The sequence below is a fragment of the Syzygium oleosum genome, unplaced genomic scaffold (assembly GCF_021117445.2).
Source record: "Syzygium oleosum isolate NSW1041296 unplaced genomic scaffold, Sole_v2.1 Sole_v2.07, whole genome shotgun sequence".
Classification (NCBI taxonomy): Eukaryota; Viridiplantae; Streptophyta; class Magnoliopsida; order Myrtales; family Myrtaceae; genus Syzygium; species Syzygium oleosum.
Window position 1 is genome coordinate 6,862,494 of NW_026607491.1, and position 19,624 is coordinate 6,882,117.

A 19,624-nucleotide genomic window follows, 5' to 3' on the forward strand; every position below is an offset into this window, starting at 1 on the left:
ACAGGCAAATTCTTCTAGGGTTCAGAACTGGAATGTAGAATCTACCTTGTTATAATCGGTTTCCAGTTTTTGGAACCTGGAACCTACCCTATTTTCCCTAGATTCTGTTTTGGAACTTATCCTGTTTTCCTGGTCTAGTTCCAAGGTCTACCCGAGAACCTGTTTTTTTTTTCCTTTTTTTGGTTTTATTTTTTCCAACAAAATAATATGGGTAACAATGAAACGATTCAAAGTAAAAGATGAATAATAAAAACTACTATCCACCCGAAGCAACAATCCCTAAGATGAGTAATTGAAATTACTATCCATTAAAATCAACAATCCAAAAGCACTATGTGCCATCTTGCACTATGCTTTCCTAGGGTTTCTTCAAATCACAATGCATATGAAGATTAAATAAAATTTTCAATGAAATAGACTCATTCAGATCGGATTGGAGAAATGCTCCACTTGACATGTTTGCAAGTGCTTTATGCTTCTCAGAGCAATAAAGATTGACAATCCTTCATAACAAGATACCTGGAAAGGAAAGGATGCTAGACAAATGATATACAAAGGAATTAACTAAACACCATCAGTTCTAGCTATATAATATAGTTGAAGGTTAATGACACGGCGATTACAAGCCCAATTGCAACTGATATCTGCTTTGCACAGGAGAGGAAACATAACTCAGACCTTGAATTTGGCCTCATTTAGTTATTCATCCTGGAAGCAACATTTTAGTAATTCTGCTTTAAACATTTTCTATACCTTATTTCTTTTGCCACGTTTGGGAGCATAAGAGCAAGGAGACAATGTACCTTTTTTTTTTGCCACATAGGTGAAAAAACAATAACAATTGATATAAAAAAAATCGAAGAGTGGATCAACTGCAAGTAAATGTGAAGTCCAATGCATTAGGAGGGTTCAATGCACAAATGTGAATGAGAACCATATTGCTTAGAATATGATAAAACAACTCAATCTAAGTATTCACTTACACCAGATTATTCCCCTTTGAATTAACTCTTTGCATCAATGACATAAGTCTTTTCAAGAAATCTTTTATTACATCTCATTTCCTCACCTTCTTACTTTTTATAAGAAATGAACCGTAGTGGAACTTGAGCATAATTTATTAGACCAACAGTTCCCCTCAAGTTGGAAGTCTAATTTTAGCATAAAGTTGATGAATGTTAAAGCAAGAATCCTGCCAACCACAAGATAGACTTACTTAAGAGCATTTGTCTAGGTAGGACAAAAGCGGGTATAGGCTCTTGATGTATTCCAAGTTGTGTACATGCTAATAATGAAATTAGGATGTGTAGTGTGTGACAATAGAATGAATGTCTACACATGAAAGTCCCGAGGGAAGCCAAAAGCAACAATAACCTTGTCATGCCCAAATTCAGCTGTTTTACCTTCAATGAGTTCAATCTCTAACAAAAAACCTTAAATTCATACATAAAGAAAAATCAACAATAAACCATGCTCTAAAGACAAATGCAAATATGCCGATTAATGAAGTCATTTACTCACCACAAAATCGGAGTTTCCACAAAATGAAGTCTATTTACTAATGATAATGTCCTCAGTAAGACAGTCTAAATCTAAAAACCAAAAAAGGGATTAAATAAAGTATGGGCCGCGCTTTTTCCACTCCCTTTATGGCTAAAACACTCATCAACATAAAAAAAAATAAAAACATAATAATCTGACTATGTTACCTTTTGTGGGTCTCACTTTTTAGCATTCCTCTTCTACCAATATTTTAAAAAAGTGTTGTTACATTATCTCTGGTCGTGTCCCTTTTCTTTTATTAATTTTCTATTTCTTTTTTGTGGGTCTCATGTTCACTTTCCTTGTCTTCTTCCTTCTTTACATTCTTTCTCGAGTAACCACTCAAAGCTATAGAGAGGTAGAGAAATGGAGACTTCCACGCTTGTGTAGGCGGAGGCAACTAAACTGGTCCTCATAACCCACGACAGCACCTTCTTGAATCATTTGAGTGAAGGTTATGCGCCACATGTCTTATGGCAATAAGGGGATGGTATTCGCGGAGAGTGGCACATATTGGCAGAGCATGAGGAGGTTGTGCACTTTGCATTTGATGAACTCGGCAAATGTGGAGGAGTTTGCACCAATAAGGAGGAGAAGCTGGGAAGGGTGATGGGGAGCTGAGGGTGGCATCCTTGAGGCATACTCTCCGTAATCTAAAACTCTATAAAAAAAAAACCCTTATATGCACAAGGAATCAATGAAATTTGCAAAAGCAGCGTTGCTCACAAGCAAATCCTTTTGGCATTTCATTATCTCCCAAAGCCTGACAATCAATTTCCTTGCCTTCTCCCTATCTATCTGTCGAAAACATCCATCGATGAATTTGCTAAATTTCCTCGCAAAGAGCGTGAATTACATTGAGGTTGAGCGAGTCAGATCGGTAGCCACGAAGACGAAGGTAGTCAAGGAAAAGTGCTTTGCCGATGTCCTGGCGATAGGTTGTTGTGGCCCTGCCTAGGATATGCTAGCACAAGGATATGACCTTCATGATTTTCTATTTCTCCTCTTGAGAGAGAACAAAGTTCAACAAAAAAGAAGAGAAAGAGAACAGAGAGAAGGAAGAAGATTAAGAAAAGTGGATGTGGGACCCAAAAGAAAAGAAATAGAAAATCAATAAAAAATGACAAAAGATGCTAAAAAGTGAGACCGACAAAGGGCAATATTGTCAAAACACTGTGTTAAAGAGTGTTTTAGCCATAGAGATAGTAGAAAAAGCGTGGCCCTAAAATATTCACTCAATAGATAAATATGTGAATGAATTACTAGATAGAAAGAAATATACACGACTTATCCAACTTAAACTTTTCCGCATTCTCAATGCACTCTTCAACATTAATCGGCACGCAAACGGCTCTCAACCAATCTCGAGTGTAAATCAAACCTTCCACCACTCTAGGAGTCAAAGAACTTCGAAAGCTGTTAAGCACACGTCCAGATATACTAAAAGTTAACTCTGAAGCAACGGTAGTCACTTGATTGGACAAAACATTCCGAGTCATCGAAGATAAGATTTTATACTTTGACCCGGTACTCTTCCACCTCATCAAAAGGTCAAGATTAATGACATTTTCACTTTCTGCTTCAAGATACCGATCAAGCTTAGATTTGTTTTCATCAAGCACTTTTTTCTTCACGTGAAGAAAGCTTTTTCGCTAAGATTGGGTGTCATCCTCATTGTTACCTTCATTGTTATCAGTATTGGCATTGGAACCACTACTACTAGTACTCACGCTTGAACCACCAAAACTTTGTTTACTAGAACCAACAAAAAATTGCTCATAAAATTCATACAAACGCTCCAAGGCAAGCTTCACCTTATCATGCATCTTATTAATTTTTGCTTCATCATCATAAATTTGTCCAATACAGAACTTCATATTATTCAACTATTTTGTAGGGTCCAACGCAGCCGCAATTAACACCAATATGGTTATTTTATCCAAACTCCCATAATATTTGTCAAACTTCTCCTTCATTTTTAAACCTATAGCTTTGCCGCATGATTCAAATAGTTATACCCTTAAAATAATCATTTAAAGTAACATATGAACTCCCCAACATACGTTTAGTGGTAAAAGGGAGATTGAGAGAATATTTTCCATGATATTTTCATTACTGTATTTCAATGATATTTATAGTATATGTACAAGGATGGCAATAACTAAAATATAGAGAAAATCTCAACTAATTGACTACTATTTACAACAATGAGAAGGCTGAAATTATGGAGGACAATTTGAATTTTAAACTGATTCTTTTATACGCCCCCTCAAGGTGGAGTTTCTGTTGGAAACGCCGATCTTGACTCGAAGTGTTTGCATGCGTTGTTTCGATAGTGGCTTGGTAAGGATGTCCGCTAGTTGGTCATGTATGGAAATGTGAGAGACTCTCAATTGTCTGTCTTTTATGAGCTCACGAACGAAGTGGTAATTAATTGCAATGTGCTTTATGCAAGAGTGGAAGACCGAATTAGCACACATATAAGTGGCCCCAATATTGTCACAGTATATCGTGAGTGTTTCAAGTGAGTGTATTCCCAATTTGGTGAGCAAGTTTTGAACCCAAAGTAATTCCGATGAGGTAGCGGCAACTGCTCTATATTCAACTTCTGTTGATGATCGGGCAATGGACCGCTGTTTGCGGGAGCTCTAAGAGATAGGATTGGCGCCAAGATAAACAATGAAGCCGGATGTGGAAGTCCTATCATCTGAATCACCAGCCCAATCTGCATAGGAATAAGCATATAAAATGGACTTTGTATCTTGCCGCAAGTGAAGCCCATGGAATAGGGTACCTTTAAGATATCGAAGAAGGTGTTTGGCGGTAGACCAATGATGTAATGTTGGCTTGTGCATGAACTGAGATAATTTGTTGACAGCGAACGAAATACCGGGTCAAGTGATTAGGAGGTATTGAAGGGCACCGATGAGGCTCCGAAATTCAGTTGCGGATGTGTACCCCGAATTATTATGAAGTGTAAGTGTATTACCAGTTGCCATTGGAGACCCAACATCCTTTGCTTCGGCCATTTTATGCTTTTCAAGTAGATACCGTATGTATTTATGTTGCGAGAGCAAAAGACCATTCTTGATGGGAAGTACTTCGATTCCAAGGAAGTAGCTTAACGTCCCCAAATCTTTGACCAAAAAAAGCTTGGATAATGTTGTAATGAAATCACTGAGAAACCGAGTGTTGTTGCCATAATGACAAGATCATCAATATATACCAAGAAATATGTCTCTATGCCATTGTGTGAGTAGATAAAAAGGGGGTTATCGGCCTTGGAATTAGTAAATGAATTGGCTATTAGAAATGCACTTGACTCATTGTACCAGGCTCGAGGAGCTTGTTTGAGCCCGTAGATAGCTTTCTTGAGTTTGCACACATGGTCGGGTTTTACGGGGTCTTTGAAACCAAGAAGTTGTTCCACGAACACTTTATCTTGTAGCGTTCCTTGAAAAAACGCGTTGTTTACATCCATTTGGCACAGTGGCCAATTTCGAGTGAGTGCTAGAGTGAGGATGATGCGGATTGTTGTAGGTTTGACAACCGGGCTGAAGGTTTCTTTAAAGTCAATTCCCGGTCTTTACTGAAATCCTTTGGTGACAAGATGCTCCTTGTATCTCTCGATGTTGCCGTCAAATCGACGCTTGATCCTGTAGATCCACCTACAACCAACAATATTCATGGAAGAATTCTTTGGGGTTAGTTCCCAAGTTCCATTTCGAATTAAGGCACTGATTTTCTCGGACATAGCGGAGTGCCATTGGGGATCACTCAAAGCTTGAGTATGTCCACTTGGTTCATAGGTTTGAGGTATGGGATGTTTTGTGGTGAGTGTATGTATTTGTTTAGGCTTGAAAATATTGTTTTGAGAGCGTGTGATCATGTTATGGGTGCGGGTAGGGTGATTCAGGTTTGGCAAGTTTGGGGGTGGTTCGATTAAGAGTGGGGAGAGTGTGGGGCTGGTTGGTGGGACATTGGTTCCGGTGGAGGTGCTGCTGGTTGGGTGGTGATTGTCACTTGGTGAGGTTTGAGGTGTGACGCTAATGGTATGTGCATCGGATAGAGGTGTGTGTGCGCTATTAGAGGAGAGATCACTTACTGAGTTATCGGGTAGGTTGGCTGGCAAAACTTGCGCGTCGGCTGGGCTACTAGGAAGAGCACTTATCATCACTGATGGCGTGTTCGGAGCAGAAGCAATATATGGCACAGTGGGTGACTGAAGAAGAAGAGTTTTGGCTGAGAATGAGGGGGAGGACTAGGGTAGGTTCAAAGAAGGGTATGGGAAGACGGTTTCATCAAAGACAACATGACGTGAGAGGAATATTTTTTGGGTAATAGGATCAAAACACTTGTACGCACTTTGAGTTAAAGAATAACCAAGAAAAATACATGGGCGGGAGCGTGGTAAAAGCTTGTTTTTTGTGTATGACTGAAGCCACGAGTAGCAGAGGCATCCAAAAATTCGGAGTTTTAGGTAGTTCGGGGGTTTGCCGAGAAGGCGGTGATATGGAGACTAAAGATTAAGGATATTTGTGGGTAGGCAATTTATGAGATATGTAGCGGTTTGGAAGGCGTAGGTTCAAAAGGTGGGAGGTAGGCCGGCTTCGTGCAGTAGGGTTAATCCGATTTTGACGATGTGCCGGTGACGCCTTTCAGCGGTGCCGTTATGTTGTGGGGTGTATGGAGGTGTGGTTATGTATGAAATTTCGTGTTTTGCTAAAAATGGTTTGAGTTTAATGAATTCCCCGCCCCCATCGGAATAAAGAGTTCATATTTTTTGTTGAAATTATTTTTCGACAAGTGTTTTGAACTGTTCAAAAATAGGTACAACATCGGATTTGTTGTGGATGGGATAAAACCAAATATAACGAGTGAAATTATCAACAAAAATAACATAATAATAGAAACCATCAATAGATAAAGTAGATGCCAGACCCCAAACGTTCGTGTACAATAAGTCAAGTGGATATCTACCTTCTAAAGTTGAAGAATGAAATGGTAGTTTATGACTTTTATTGCAACGACAAGAAGCACATGGTAACTTATTTCCTAGGCTAGACTCATTTGACGACGGAAGTGAAAAATATTAAATGGTATGACGTAAAATATCGTTGGATGGATGACCTAACCGATCGTGCCACTTAGTTGCTCGTAGGGGTGAGCGGTTCCCGGTCCGGTCCGGTCCGGTTCCAAGGTGGAACCGGGAACCGGACCGAGAGAACCGGTTCCCAATTTTGGGAACCACGGACCGGACCGATTGGTTCTAGGACCGGGAACCGGACCGGACCGTCGGTCCGGTCCGGTTTCGGTCCGGTCCAATGGAACCGGTTACTTAGAGTTTAGGGTTTTTTTTTTTGTCAAACACTTAAGGTTTAGTTCACATTTTACTAATTTTTGTCAATAAATTTATGTCAATGAAGTTCACTTAGGGTTTAATTCGCATTTTACTATTTTTTATCAATGAATTTATGATAATGAAGTTCACTTAGAGTTTAGTTCACATTTTATTATTTTTTTAAAGAAAAAAATAACAAAAATATATATTAAATAGTCGGTCCGGTCCGGTCCGGTCCGGTTCCCCCTTGGAACCGGGAACCGGACCGCCCGGAAACCGGTTCCGCTTTTAGGAACCGGGAACCGGACCGATAGTCCCGAGAACCGGACCAAACTCGTCGGTCCGGTCCGGTCCGGTCCGGTCCCGGTTTGGGCGGTCCAAGTTGCTCACCCCTAGTTGCTCGCGTCCGCTCACCAACCAAAAGCCATGTGTGAGACATGTGGCTGCCAAGAGGATGGCGGCCACCGATAAACGACATCTCTAAGTTCTCCTCGAAGTAGCGTTGCTCCCGTTCAAAGTTCCTTCACCAAAAAATGAGAGGCAAAGAATTTAATCGAGGCTCGGTTAGTACAACAAAATTGTGAAACCGAAATTAAATTTTTGGTTATGTGAGGAGTGCATAAAACATTAGACAATTGAAAGCAAGTATGCGGCTAATTTAATATAGTAGAACCAATGTGAGTGATACTCAAACCTGAGCCATCGTCAATGACTATCTCATCCGGGCCTTCATACTCGCTACATAGAGATAAATTAGCGAGATCACTTGTAACATGATATGATGCTCCTGAATCAATCAACCAACCCACTTCTCGGGTTGAACTTGGGCCGGTTGCAACATTTGCAACCGAAGCACGGATTGCGTCTCGAATACGGAAACAATTTTTGGCGGAGTGTCCTACGCGATCACAATATTGACAAACGGGCCGAGAGCTGTTGTGCTATGGAGACCGTGAGTCACTACTTCTGTGATCTCTTCGACAGTCTGAATTGCGGGTGCCAAGGGAATTTCCGGAGTCTTTAGCAGGCATTTCAGAACGCCCATAATTGTTCCATCGGGATGGGGCTCTCAGACCTCGAGCGTTTCGAGTGCTAAAATTGGTTGTTACCGGCAGGACTTCAGCTACCATTTCTTCATGTTGAAGGAATATTTCATGGGCGACTAATTTGTCATAAAGTTCCTTGAAAGTGATTGTGTGTTCACGAGCACGAATCGCCGCTGCGATTTCATGGTGTTCCAGTCCTAATCCCTGAAGAACGTGGATGACAAGGTCATCGTCATGGAGAGGTAAATCAATCATTGCCAACTCATCTGCAATAGATTTTAGTTGCTGTAAAAAATCAGAAATAGAACGAGAGTTGCGCTTAACCGTTAATAATTGGTCCTTGAGATGCATGACGCGGGATTGGGATTTGCTTGCGTAAAGTGTTGCAAGTTTGTTCCATGCACTTTGAGATGTTGCAGAAGAGGCAATAAGGGGAATGATGGCTTCGGAAGTGGAAGCAAAAATCCCATTCAGCAAAAGTTGGTCTTGTCTAATTCAATGAAAGTGGGCGGCATTTGGGACTGTTTGATTGCCAAGGGTGATCTCTTCCGGTGGGCAAGGGCCCGTTCCATCAATGAATGCTTTAAGGTCATATCCGACTAGCAAGGACATGAATTGAGCCCGCCAAGAAGCATAGTTGGTGGAAGTCAGCTTCATGGGAAGCTGCGCACCAGCAGAGATTGCAACAAGTCAGGTTGAAGTGGCTGCAGGAATTTCGGGGAGGATTGTTTCATAAGCAGAGTTTGTGGCAGCCATGGCTAGGTTTTTTTTTTTTTTAAAGAGGAGGCAAAAAAAAAACAAGTTAAAAACGGGATGAGAGAGGCTCTTAGGAGCAGACAGACCCGCTCTGATACCATAAAAGGGAGATTGAGAGAATATTTTCGGGATGATTTTCATTGCTGTATTTCAATGATATTTATAGTGCATGTACAAGGAAAAATATGGAGAAAATCTTAACTAATTGACAGCTATTTATAACGATGAAAAGGCTGAAATTATGGAGGATAGTTTGAATTTTAAACTGATTCTCTTATAGGTGGCATCATAAAACTATTTTAGAAATTTAGAAAGAATTATAGCATTTTCCCAATCTTTATTTCGAGGAGAATCATCGTCAGTCTCCCTTAAAAAATGATAAATCATCTTCTTCTATCCTTTCAAAAGCTTTACTGAACTTTATGGCAGTCTAACATTAGGTAAGTGGAGTTCCATCTAGTGGCAACATCAAGAAAAATTGAACCCTTGTATGCAATCTTTTCACTCTCAATACAAGATTAAAATGTTTGAGCTCTCATGGGAGAACTCCTCACATACCTAACTACGTTTAAGATACTTGCAATAGAATCACGCACCTCATTCAATCCATCTCTTACAATCAAGTTTAATGTATGAGCAGTGCACCTCAAATGTAAAATATCACCATTCAAGATCAAAACCTTTCCCTTGAAAATTTTTCCTTCAAATAACCAACGGCGACATCATTGGAACTAGCATTATATATGGTTATTATGGATACCTTCTTTTCTATCCCCCACTCGTAAATGCACTTCTCCACCATTTTCCTAATCTCCCTATTCTTATGACTATGCATCACCACAAAATTGATGATTCTTTTATGTCACTTCTAGTTTTCATCAATAAAATGTGCAGTGAGACATAAATAGTGCAAGTTTTGAATGGAACTCCACATGTCAGTCGTGAGTGCAATCCTATAATTAAGCTTACCAAAGTAAGCTTTCAAACAAGTTCTTTTACTCAAATACAACTTCATACAATCTCTAACCACCGTAAATCGTGATAAATGTTGGAAGAAATGTTGTAATTCAGTGACAAAATCACAAAAACCGACACACTCAATCATGAAAAAAGGTTGTTCATCAATAATGATCATCCGAGCAAGCATGTGCCTACAACGTTCTTGATCAAACTTCCACGTTATTAAGACACTACCGGCACCAGTATTTTCCCCTACCTCGCTAACCAAATCTTTATTACGTGGTACAAACAATTTTTGCTTCTTATTTGCATGAGGATACTTTTTGCACGGGGGAAGAACAGCATTGGTGACAAAACTTGTGTACGGATGCCACTTTGGTGCCAAAACTTTCATTTGGATCACTTAAGTGCCAAAAGTTTACGCCGGCGATCACTTAAGTGCCAAATCGGAGAAAAAACGATCACTTAAGTGCCAACGGCGAGAAATTCCGATCAAATTTAATACGTGGCTTTTATATTTAAATTTTAATGACACGTGGCATTTTCATGTGTATAATTCAATTTTTAAAATATTTTTTTCTGATTTTCTTCTTTCTTTTCTTTTTTTTTTCTTTTCTTTCTTCTTATTTCCGATGGCCGGCGTCCGGCCACCGGCCATGGCCGGCCTCGCCGGGCATCGCCTTCCTCCGGGCGAGGGCCGGCCTCGCCGGATCTGGCTGGCGAGGCGAGCCCTCGCCGGGGCTCGCCCTGCCCAGGCGAGGGTCGAGGTCGCCTGGGCGGGGCGAGCCCCGCGGCGGCAGCCGTGGCCTCGGCGAGGGCCGGCCTCGCCCAGATCTGGCGAGGCGAACCCTCGCCGGGGGCTCGCCCCTGCCTAGGCGACCTCGACCCTCGCACGGGCGGGGCGAGCCCGGCCGAGGGCTCGCCTCGCCCGAGATCCGGCGAGGCCGGCCCTCGCCGAGGCCACGGCGGCCTCGCCCGGAGGAAGGCGAGGCCGGCGAGGCCGGCCATGGCCGGTGGCCGGGACGCCGGCCATCGGAAATAAGAAGAAAGAAAAGAAAAAAAGAAAAGAAAGGAAAAAAGAAAGAAAAGGAAAAAAAAAAGAAAAGAAATGCCACATCAGCCTCCGGCGAGCCACATCGGCCTCCGGCGAGCCACATCAACTTGAGAAATTAATAAAAAAATGCCACGTCGAATTTCCGGCGAAGTGGCACTTAAGTGATCCGATTGAAAGTTTTGGCACCAAAGTGGCCTCCGTACACAAGTTTTGGCACCAATGCTGTTCTTCCCCCCTTTTTGCACTTTTTCAGGTGCTTCCACATAGTAGACGTTCTATGATCAACAGAGTAATTATACTCAGTCCTACAGTGAATGCACTTTACCTCAGTTGTTCTCTGTTTGTTCTCATCTTTAATTCTTGAAAAATTATCCCAGGCGTCCGATTGATTAGCTCCCTTTATACCAAGAGAAGGACAGGAGTCAGGTACCCATACCTTGTTTTTCGCACTCGTAGTCGTAGAGTCCACTTAAGTAACTCCATGGAATGGCAATTCCATGAGCAGCCTCAAAGGTTTGTCACCCTTAGTTGCAACTTGACCTTCTGTTTTACTGGCGAAGAATTCCAACTGTATCAAAGATTTCCCTTTCCTCACATGAAATGCGTGAAAACGACCAAAAAATAAAGCTCCGTTATGTTTTGCGGAAAATAAATGATTTGAAAAATATTTTCCTAAAAATAATCGCTTGTAACGCTTGAAATAATTAGTTGATGAAAAATGTTTAATTATCGACAAAAACTTATGTCTAAACATTTCTATCTTTTCTGTTTTAATTTCACAGAGAATGGATAATTTAGAAATATTTTCCTGAATATGATCGCTTATGTCACTTGAAAACAACAATTTATGTCTAAACATTTCGGTGGACAAAAAAAATATTTTTCATTCATTCATTTTTGTAATTTTATAAAGAAAATATAATTTAAATCACTCATTTTCCGTAAAATATATAGGCCTACGATACAAAACAAGAAGATAAAACCCACGTTTTTCTTGCGCTTTGCCGTCCACAGACTCCACACGGCGTGCCGTCGGTGTTTAGGCGATCCACATATAAAAAGAGGTGTCTCTTCTTCTCCCTTATTATCCAACTTCAGGTGTCACCACCGCTCACCCAATCATCATCATCATCATCTTCTTCTTCTTCTTCTTCTACTTCAATTCAGTCTTCCTCCCCCTTCACCGATGTCCATGTCCACTTCTTTTGCTGCTCTAGCCATGTACGCCACTGAGGTCGTCCCCACCCTCTCCCTCTCCCTCTCCCTCTCCCTCTCCCTCTCTGTGGGTTGCAGAAATTTATAATGGGTAATGTCGGGGTTCTTTGCAGGTTCATGCCGTTTCGGACAGCAAAAGAAGCAAAGTGAGCGATGACGGTAGGGATCCCCACGGGGTGCACTCGTCAAGGGTCCAACCGGTTTCATCTTCAGCTTCGAGAATCGCAGAGAACGAGCCGTTGAGAAGCTCCCCTTTCGTCTCCGAGAAGCAGAGCGTGTTGCGGAGCTCGCCGCGGTTGGCCCCTCAGTTCGACGGGCTCAACTGCTTCGAGACCATTGTCGGTCACTGACCGCCCGATGACTGTGCGATGCTTCTTCTTCTGTATCATCCATTTTGCAGTTGGTTTAGAGCGTTTCTGCTGCGTCGTATTTTATACATGACACAGATTTTGTACCTTCATATATGTCTGGTGGTTCCTGAATTGAGATACAAATATGCACGCAAGTACTGTAGAAGTTCGGCTAGTGCTGGTAATTTGTGTCATCCTCTTGCAGCTATGATTCCAATTGCGCGCGCCGAGACTAGCACGTATCTTTTTAATTCAACTTGTCGAATGATTGATTGATGGTAATATCGTGTTAATCTAGGTTAACGTGCATGTTGTGTCGCGTGGTATTTGTTGGACATTTCACACGTTGTTCGCTGTCGAGTAGATTTGGTCTTGTGCATCGTTGCTAGCTTGACCCTTGGGTGTACTAGTTGGTGACATGGCCAATTGTTACCACTTCGTCTCATCTTTGGTATGGAGTGCGCCGAATTTGTGACCATGTCATCTCGTTCCAACTCGATGGATTACGTACTTTTACATAAGTTACTTACCATGTCATCACATTCCTTGCTTTTGTAAGTTTTGATGAGGAAAATTAACCTTCAAGCCATAAAAAAATCAGGTACTTTTTCATGTGCTGGCACCTTTTCAATATACAGAAAAGTAAATATTAGTAAGTTTTCTCTTTCACTATCGTTAGCAAATTTTCATATAAGAATAGTGGATATGCACTTATTACTAAATAGCGATTTTCCCATTTGAGCTATAGGTTCGAATATCAAAAGTCATATATATACACGTACATATACCTCGTAGTAATAGCTTTTCTGGATGAGAACTTACTTATCACGTAAGAAAATGCAAAATGATCTAACAATGGGTATTCTTTCGGGATAGTGACACAAACAGTTATTGATCTTTGACTCAATGTGTAATTTGGTTCATAAACTTTTTAATCTGTTCAATGTAGTCCCTGAACTTCAGCCTAATATTCAATATTGCCCCTTGAACTATTAATTTATTCAATGTGGTTCATGTTTAATATAATTCATGAACTACATGAAAATGTTCAATGTGGTCCTGAACTTAAATTAATAGAAGTTTATCTTAAATTAAAAATTCAGGGACCACATTGTACATCAAATTAAAGTTCAAGGATTATATTGAGCAAATTATAAGTTTATACACCTCATTGCATATTGGATAAAATTAAATGATTATTTATGCCATTTTCTTCAATTATTTTTATCTAAATATAAAGCTTCGAGATTCTTACGAAACGATAAAAAGGCCTTCGGACCGGACAACAGATGCGATCCAAAGTCAAATGACTCGAGGTAGGTTCCCCCTAGCCTTTTGAAAATAATCGGTCAGATCGTACGAAATCCGACATACGCATGCACGTCGTGTCTTTGTCTCTTTTCTTCTTGATCTCGATATTTCCGAGTACGTGCCGAACGCAGAGTCACTGGTCCCCCCCCCCCTCGCACCTCGGAGCAATCACCCGTATGCTTGACTTGACTTCATTAATTTTTAGTTAGGCAGCAAAAATCATTAATTGGGAAGGACCCCACAATCATTTGTATTTAATCACTGCCGTTGTCGTCTCCAACTTTCTCACAAGTTAATGGGAAACCCAGTGACTCAAATTGCTAAATTTTGTTTTAAAAAAATAATAATCAAACCTCGGCTTTTAACTCGATTTAGAGTTGCGATCTCAAAACCGGTCGGTAATTTAACCGAGAAAAGTCGGCAAATCACTTAGGATGGTAATGTCATATTAAAGTTGCGAATTCGAATGCTATGCAAATAAAAATGTTGGGGAGTTAGTGGTAAAAGAACCGCTAACTGCAAACCGTAAAAAGGAAAGTCGGTAATTTCATGAAAAGGTTGGCGAGTTTTACCAACAAATTACCTGGAGGAAAAAAAAAGGTCATCTATCCTTTAGGTTTTAACCATAATTTTTAGGATTAATACCATGAAAAATCCAAAACTGATACATTTGTGATAAATTTATTACAAATTAATTTTTTGACCACCGAAAGCTCCAAACCGGTACACCCATGACAAATTTACCCTCCGTTAGCTTCCATTAAATTTTATCGTCAAATTTATAAGTTGCATGACACTTGGTAATTAATGATTACGCCAGTTTGGGATTTTACCCTCCTCTATCACATGTGTACCAGTTTATGGCTTTTTGTGATATTGATATAATTTAACGGAGATTAAATTTGTGACAATTGTACTAGTTTTGGATTTTTTACGGTCAAAAAATTAGTTAGAGGTAAATTTATCGCATATGTACCAATTTAGGGTTTTTGGTGATATTAACCTTGGTTTTTTAAATTTTACCATCACAAAAAAAAAAAAACTATAATCTACTAGTACAGACATGATAATTCTACGTACCTTATCTTCTACGTAGCAGCCTCTCACGTGTGTCGCGTGAACCCCATCACCGTATATATATATACCTCCGTTCAACACCCTCCCCACACACGCCACGCCACCGCCATTTCTATTCAAACTCTCATCTCCTCCTTCTCCTCCGTCGTCTCCATGATTCAAAAGCCGTGCGCGAATCCTCCCCGAGGCCGCGTCGGCCCCGGCGAGAGCCGCTTCGATTCGCTCCCCGACGCCCTCCTCCTGCTCATCTTCTCCAAGATCGCTGACCTCAACACCCTCGTCCTCTGCTCCTCCGTCTGCAGGCGCTTCCGCCTCGTCGTCCCCCAGATCCACACCCTCTCCCTCCCCGTCGACTACTCCGACCGCGGCGGTGGCGGTGGCTCCGCTCGAGGGAGCTCCGTTCGTGCTCTGAAGAGGTTCTTCAAAAGCTTCCGCATCAAGCTGATCGGGCCGAGGTCGTCGGCTTCGGTCTGCTGCTCCAGCAGCCGCGTCGCTCCTTACGCCGAGCTCTCTCGCCTCAAGTACCGGTTTCGCGAGCTCCGAGCTCTTCGCGTCGAGCTCCGGAGCTCCGCGAGGTCGCGCGGCGACGACGCGGTCCGCAACTCCCTGACCTGGTGGAGAGCCGTTTTCGGATCGCGGCTCGAGACCTGCGTCGTCCTCTCCGCGGCGTCGATTTGCAGCACCGCAGCCGGCGCCTCCAGTGGCGTCGTCGGCCGCGTCAGGGAGAGGATGAGCGAGTCCGACCTGAAATCGATCCTCGAGACGACGAAGTGCTCGCTCGTGAACGCGTCGTTCAGGCTCGTCTACTTCGTCCCCCGCGACCACGGGAGCCTCCGGAGCGTGGTGGTCTCGGACGACGCCGGGAGGGGGAAGCTGTGCATGGGAGAGGAGGAGCTCGCGAGCTTCAATGAAAGCTCGTCCGCCGCCACGAAGAGGGGTTCCGCGGAGGAACTGAGGTCGCAGAGGCTGAGGAGCCTGAGCGGCCCGCTCCGGGTGAGCGTGTGGTACGCGCCGGTCCTGGACCTGCCTGCGAGCGGTCGGCGCATGAAGCGGGTGAAGATCGCCGCGGCTCGGAGGGCGGACGACGACCGGGAGGTCCCGATGGAGAGGGACGCCGAGCTGTTGATCGGGGCCTTCGGCGGAGACGGCGGCGGCGACGACGGGAGAGGGAAGGCCTGCGACGAAGCCGCGGCGGAGATGATGAGGAGCAGCAGGAAGAAGAGGTACGAGTTGAGGATCCCGCACTGCTCGGATTAGGTCGGGCGGACGATTCACACTCAATCATTCTCCTCCGTTTGACTTAGTCAACCAGGTTCAATCATTCCCTTCCATTCTTAAAACTGTTCTTTGAAACCTCGTAAGGCTCCTCCTCCTGTTCCCCCCTGCACGAAGATGGTGGGTCCGTCGTCGTTGTAAGTCCTGGGGAAGTGCTTTCTGTTCTAAAGTTATAAAATAGTGAAGGGGATGTAGATTGGTGTGGAGGAATATGCTCTTTCCCTTACGATATTGGTTAGAAGGTTCCTTTTTGAATGCTCTCTTTTTCTTTTTTCTCTATGTCGCCGTTGGTGCTTATCTTGACGTGCGTAACCGCATTAATTATAGTCTCTGTACGTATGTTAACCACAGAAAAGTACAAAAAAAAAAGAAAAAAAAAAAGTCCGGAACCTATTGCATTTGTATCAATTTGGTCTTCAACCTTTTTATTGGGCCAATTTAGTTCCAAATATTTTTCATATTGGTATTAAACTTAATCCATTCGGAATCGCCAGCCGTCCTACGTGGCACGATCGATCGACGCTGATGTACAAATTTTTTTAATTTTTTGGTTCTTTTCTTTTGTTTTTCTATTTTTCTTTCTTTTTTTTCTCTTCATTTTGGCCGATGAGGGCCAGGAAGCCCTCCCCCCAATCGTGGACGTGAAGGGCCTCGTTAGCTGCGAGCGACGCCGCGAAGGCCCTCACCCAAATCTACGACCCTCGCTAGCGGGCGGCAAGGGCTTGCTGGCCCTCACCTGCCCAAACGAAGCAAAAAAGGAAAGAAAAAAGAAAATAATAATAATAATGAAAGAAGAAAAAATTATAAAATATTTAAATATTATTCTAAAAATATCAATATCAGCGCCGACCATGCCGCATAGGACGGTCGATGTCTACATTAACGATTTTTCGACCTAAATTGATCGAATTGACTGAATTTATACCAATGCAATAGTTTAATGACTTTTTGGATACTTTTCCCCTAAACCACTCTCTTGTGAATTTTAAGCCGAGGGAAAATTTAGTTGAGCCAAAATTGTCTCTCGGGCGAGAGTTAGATGTCTTTTTATGCGATACTAGAAAATTGGAGTTGAAATTATCCTTTGAGTGAGAATCGATGCTACTCTTTTTGTATAAAAACAAAACCTCCGTCTTTCACGTGCCTTTCATTCTTGCCCGTCGAAGTTTCAAACCGCAGAGTACTTTCGAGAAATCCACGTGAGGAACAAAAAATGACATCGATCTTTAGCCTTCGTCCGCTTGGGCATCGATTGATAAGCATTGTTGTCGTAATGTTTCCAACAAATGTAGGCACCTAATGATAGAATTCTCCCGTGAATCCGTTCCCTCACAAATCACATGATCGCAATTATTAAGTGCTGTGAAATCACGCGACGTTAATGACTAATGGAGATACATCTAGTCCGCAATAAAGAAGTGTTCACGAGTGTTTTTCCGCTTATGGCCGCCTTGTTCATTTAACCGATAACCAATAGCATATATATATATAAAAGAAAATACAAAAATGTAGAAAATAGAAACAACTACATAAATTTGATACATATAGAGCCTATACACGGTTGAAACTAATAATCTAAATATGGTACAAAAACTAAGATCTATACATATACAGATGATTGAAAGTGATCATAGAATGTCTCGTAGTCTTCGTGGAATGTCTTCCTTCTAATTAATCTCTCCTCCTCCTCAGCCGAACGGGCAATCCTCCCCTCAGCTTGAGGACCAACGACAGCGTGTACTGCGGGTCCACCATCCTCCTCCTCCCTCTCTCGCCTCCGTCCGCCGCCGGTAAAACCTCGAACTCCGCCATCACGGCGGCTGCCACGGACTTCATCTGCACGTACGCCATCTCCTTCCCCAGGCACATTCGGGGCCCACAGTGGAACACCGGGTACTTCCACTGGTCGGCCGGCCTAAAGCGCCCGTCTTGACGATCGCCGTCGTGGCCGTCGCCGCCGCCATCGCCCTCCAACCACCTCCCGGGCTTGAACTCCCTGCACTCCGGGCCCCACACCTCCTCGCTCCTCCCCATCGCGTAGGCCGAGTAGTCGGCGAACCACCCCTTCCCCACGTGGGTCCCGTCGGGCAGCACGTCGTCGTCCACCGTCAACCTCGAGTTGATCGGCACCGGCGGGAACAGCCGCATGGACTCAGTCACAGCCGCGTGCAGGTAGTGGAGGCTCTTCAGCTCGTCGTAGCTGAAGATCTTCACCCCCGACGTGGTCGACGCCGCCGTCGCCGCCGATAGTTCTTTGAGGATTTTGCGCTCGCACAACGGGTGCGCGGCGATCAGCCAGAAGAACCAGGTCAACGCCGTCGACGTCGAGTCCTTGCCCGCGAGAACGAAGCTTATGACGATGTCTCGCAGGAACTTCCTCTTCTCCTCCAGGTTTCGGAACTCCAGATCGGCGCTCGATGACATGAACCTCGACAGCAGATCTCGATCGCGGCTCCTCTCGTCGCCGTTCTCTCGTCCGGTCGCCGCCGATTCGATTTGTTCCTCTTTCGATTTGATGATGTCCATGGCGAACTCGTTGATCACTCTTATGTTCGATCTGAATCGTTTCTCCGACCCGAGATTGAAGAATCGCTTCAATTTCCACAGGGCAGGCAAGGGCGACATGAACCGCGACGAGCAGTTCTCGACCGCCTCGTCGAAGGCCTTGACGAAATTCGAATTGCGGCCGGAGATCTCCTCCGATGCTTCCTCCGCGGCGAAACAGTTAGGATCGACACCGAACGCGACGCTGCAGATGTTGTCGAAGGCGAATCTCTGCAACGCCTCCTGGAGGTCGACGACTCTGCCCTCGTCGCAGGCCCTGGAGAGGAAGGGGAGGAGGCGGTCGGAGATCTCGCGGCCGACGGTCTCCGAGATGAAGTGCTTGAGCGACCTGGTGGTGAACTCGTGGCTGGCGATCTTGCGCTGGAGGGACCAGAGGTGGCCGTCGACGGCGAAGATGCCGTCGCCGAGGAGCTCGCGGAGGACGGCGTGGTAGCGGGAGCCCTTGACGTAGTTGGGGAAGCTGGAGGAGAGGAGGTGCTGGAGGTTGAGGGGGTTGGAGGTGCAGACCCCGCGGGAGAGGCCGAGGAAGCTGTTGACCCGGAGGGTCGACGACGGGGTCCGCGACAGCATGTCGGCGACCCAGTCGTGGAAGCGGTGGCGGTTGCGGAGGAAGCCGACGAGGTTGCCGACGATGGGGTGGGACTCCGGGCATGGGGTTTCGGCGGGACCACCGGGAGAGGGGCGGCGGCGGGAGGCGGAGCGCCGGCGGAGGAGGCGGAGGAAGAAGAAGAGGAGGAAGGGGATGGAGGAGAGAGAGAGGGTGAAGAGATCGAGGTGGAGCGTCATCGGGTGGTCTGGTTCTGTCTTCCGGTGGACGACGCGACGACCGATGATGATTCTTCAAGCTGAGAAAATATGGAGTCCCGCTTCGACGTCACTCGGTCAACGATTTGCTTTGACTTAATTATAGAAATATAAAAAAAAAAGAGACACTAACGTAAACCTTGAGGACTAAGCTATCATAGTAAAACAAAGAAACCAGGGATACTATAATCTTCAAAATTTCTTCCTGTTTTTACTGAATTTATATAATTTAGCTATTTTATTAGGCTCGTAAGCCGTTTGAATCAAATAATTCAAACTCAATTCTCGAGTCCCGACTTGAAATATGAACGCTGATGTCACTCGAATC

General features: G+C 43.9%; 3 protein-coding genes across 3 annotated transcripts; 2 read left to right on the forward strand and 1 right to left on the reverse strand.

Annotated features, from left to right (window-relative positions):
• Positions 1-11,781: 11,781 nt before the first annotated feature.
• LOC115677181 (uncharacterized) lies at positions 11,782-12,408 on the forward strand. Its single transcript, XM_030600282.2, has 2 exons — positions 11,782-11,933; positions 12,028-12,408. The coding sequence occupies exons 1-2, from the start codon at positions 11,886-11,888 to the stop codon at positions 12,262-12,264; spliced, it is 285 nt and encodes a 94-aa protein (XP_030456142.1). The 5' UTR covers positions 11,782-11,885; the 3' UTR covers positions 12,265-12,408.
• Positions 12,409-14,805: 2,397 nt separating this feature from the next.
• On the forward strand, positions 14,806-15,909 carry LOC115678287 (F-box protein At1g30200-like). The gene has a single exon (XM_030601635.1). It carries the CDS (start codon positions 14,806-14,808, stop codon positions 15,907-15,909), a length of 1,104 nt encoding a protein of 367 aa, XP_030457495.1.
• Positions 15,910-17,429: 1,520 nt separating this feature from the next.
• On the reverse strand, positions 17,430-19,377 carry LOC115677397 (cytochrome P450 94A2-like). Its single transcript, XM_030600564.2, has one exon. It carries the CDS (start codon positions 19,276-19,278, stop codon positions 17,599-17,601), a length of 1,680 nt encoding a protein of 559 aa, XP_030456424.1. The 5' UTR covers positions 19,279-19,377; the 3' UTR covers positions 17,430-17,598.
• Between the last annotated feature and the right edge of the window lie 247 nt (positions 19,378-19,624).

What these genes read in the sequence shown, in the direction of transcription:
- LOC115678287 (XM_030601635.1), top strand. Translation starts at nt 14,806, where the DNA reads ATGATTCAAAAGCCGTGCGCGAATCCTCCCCGAGGCCGCGTCGGCCCC.
- LOC115677181 (XM_030600282.2), top strand. Translation starts at nt 11,886, where the DNA reads ATGTCCATGTCCACTTCTTTTGCTGCTCTAGCCATGTACGCCACTGAG. An exon ending in TAGCCATGTACGCCACTGAG is followed by an intron (nt 11,934 to 12,027) that starts GTCGTCCCCACC and finishes GGTTCTTTGCAG; the next exon opens with GTTCATGCCGTTTCGGACAG.
- LOC115677397 (XM_030600564.2), bottom strand. Translation starts at nt 19,278, where the DNA reads ATGACGCTCCACCTCGATCTCTTCACCCTCTCTCTCTCCTCCATCCCC.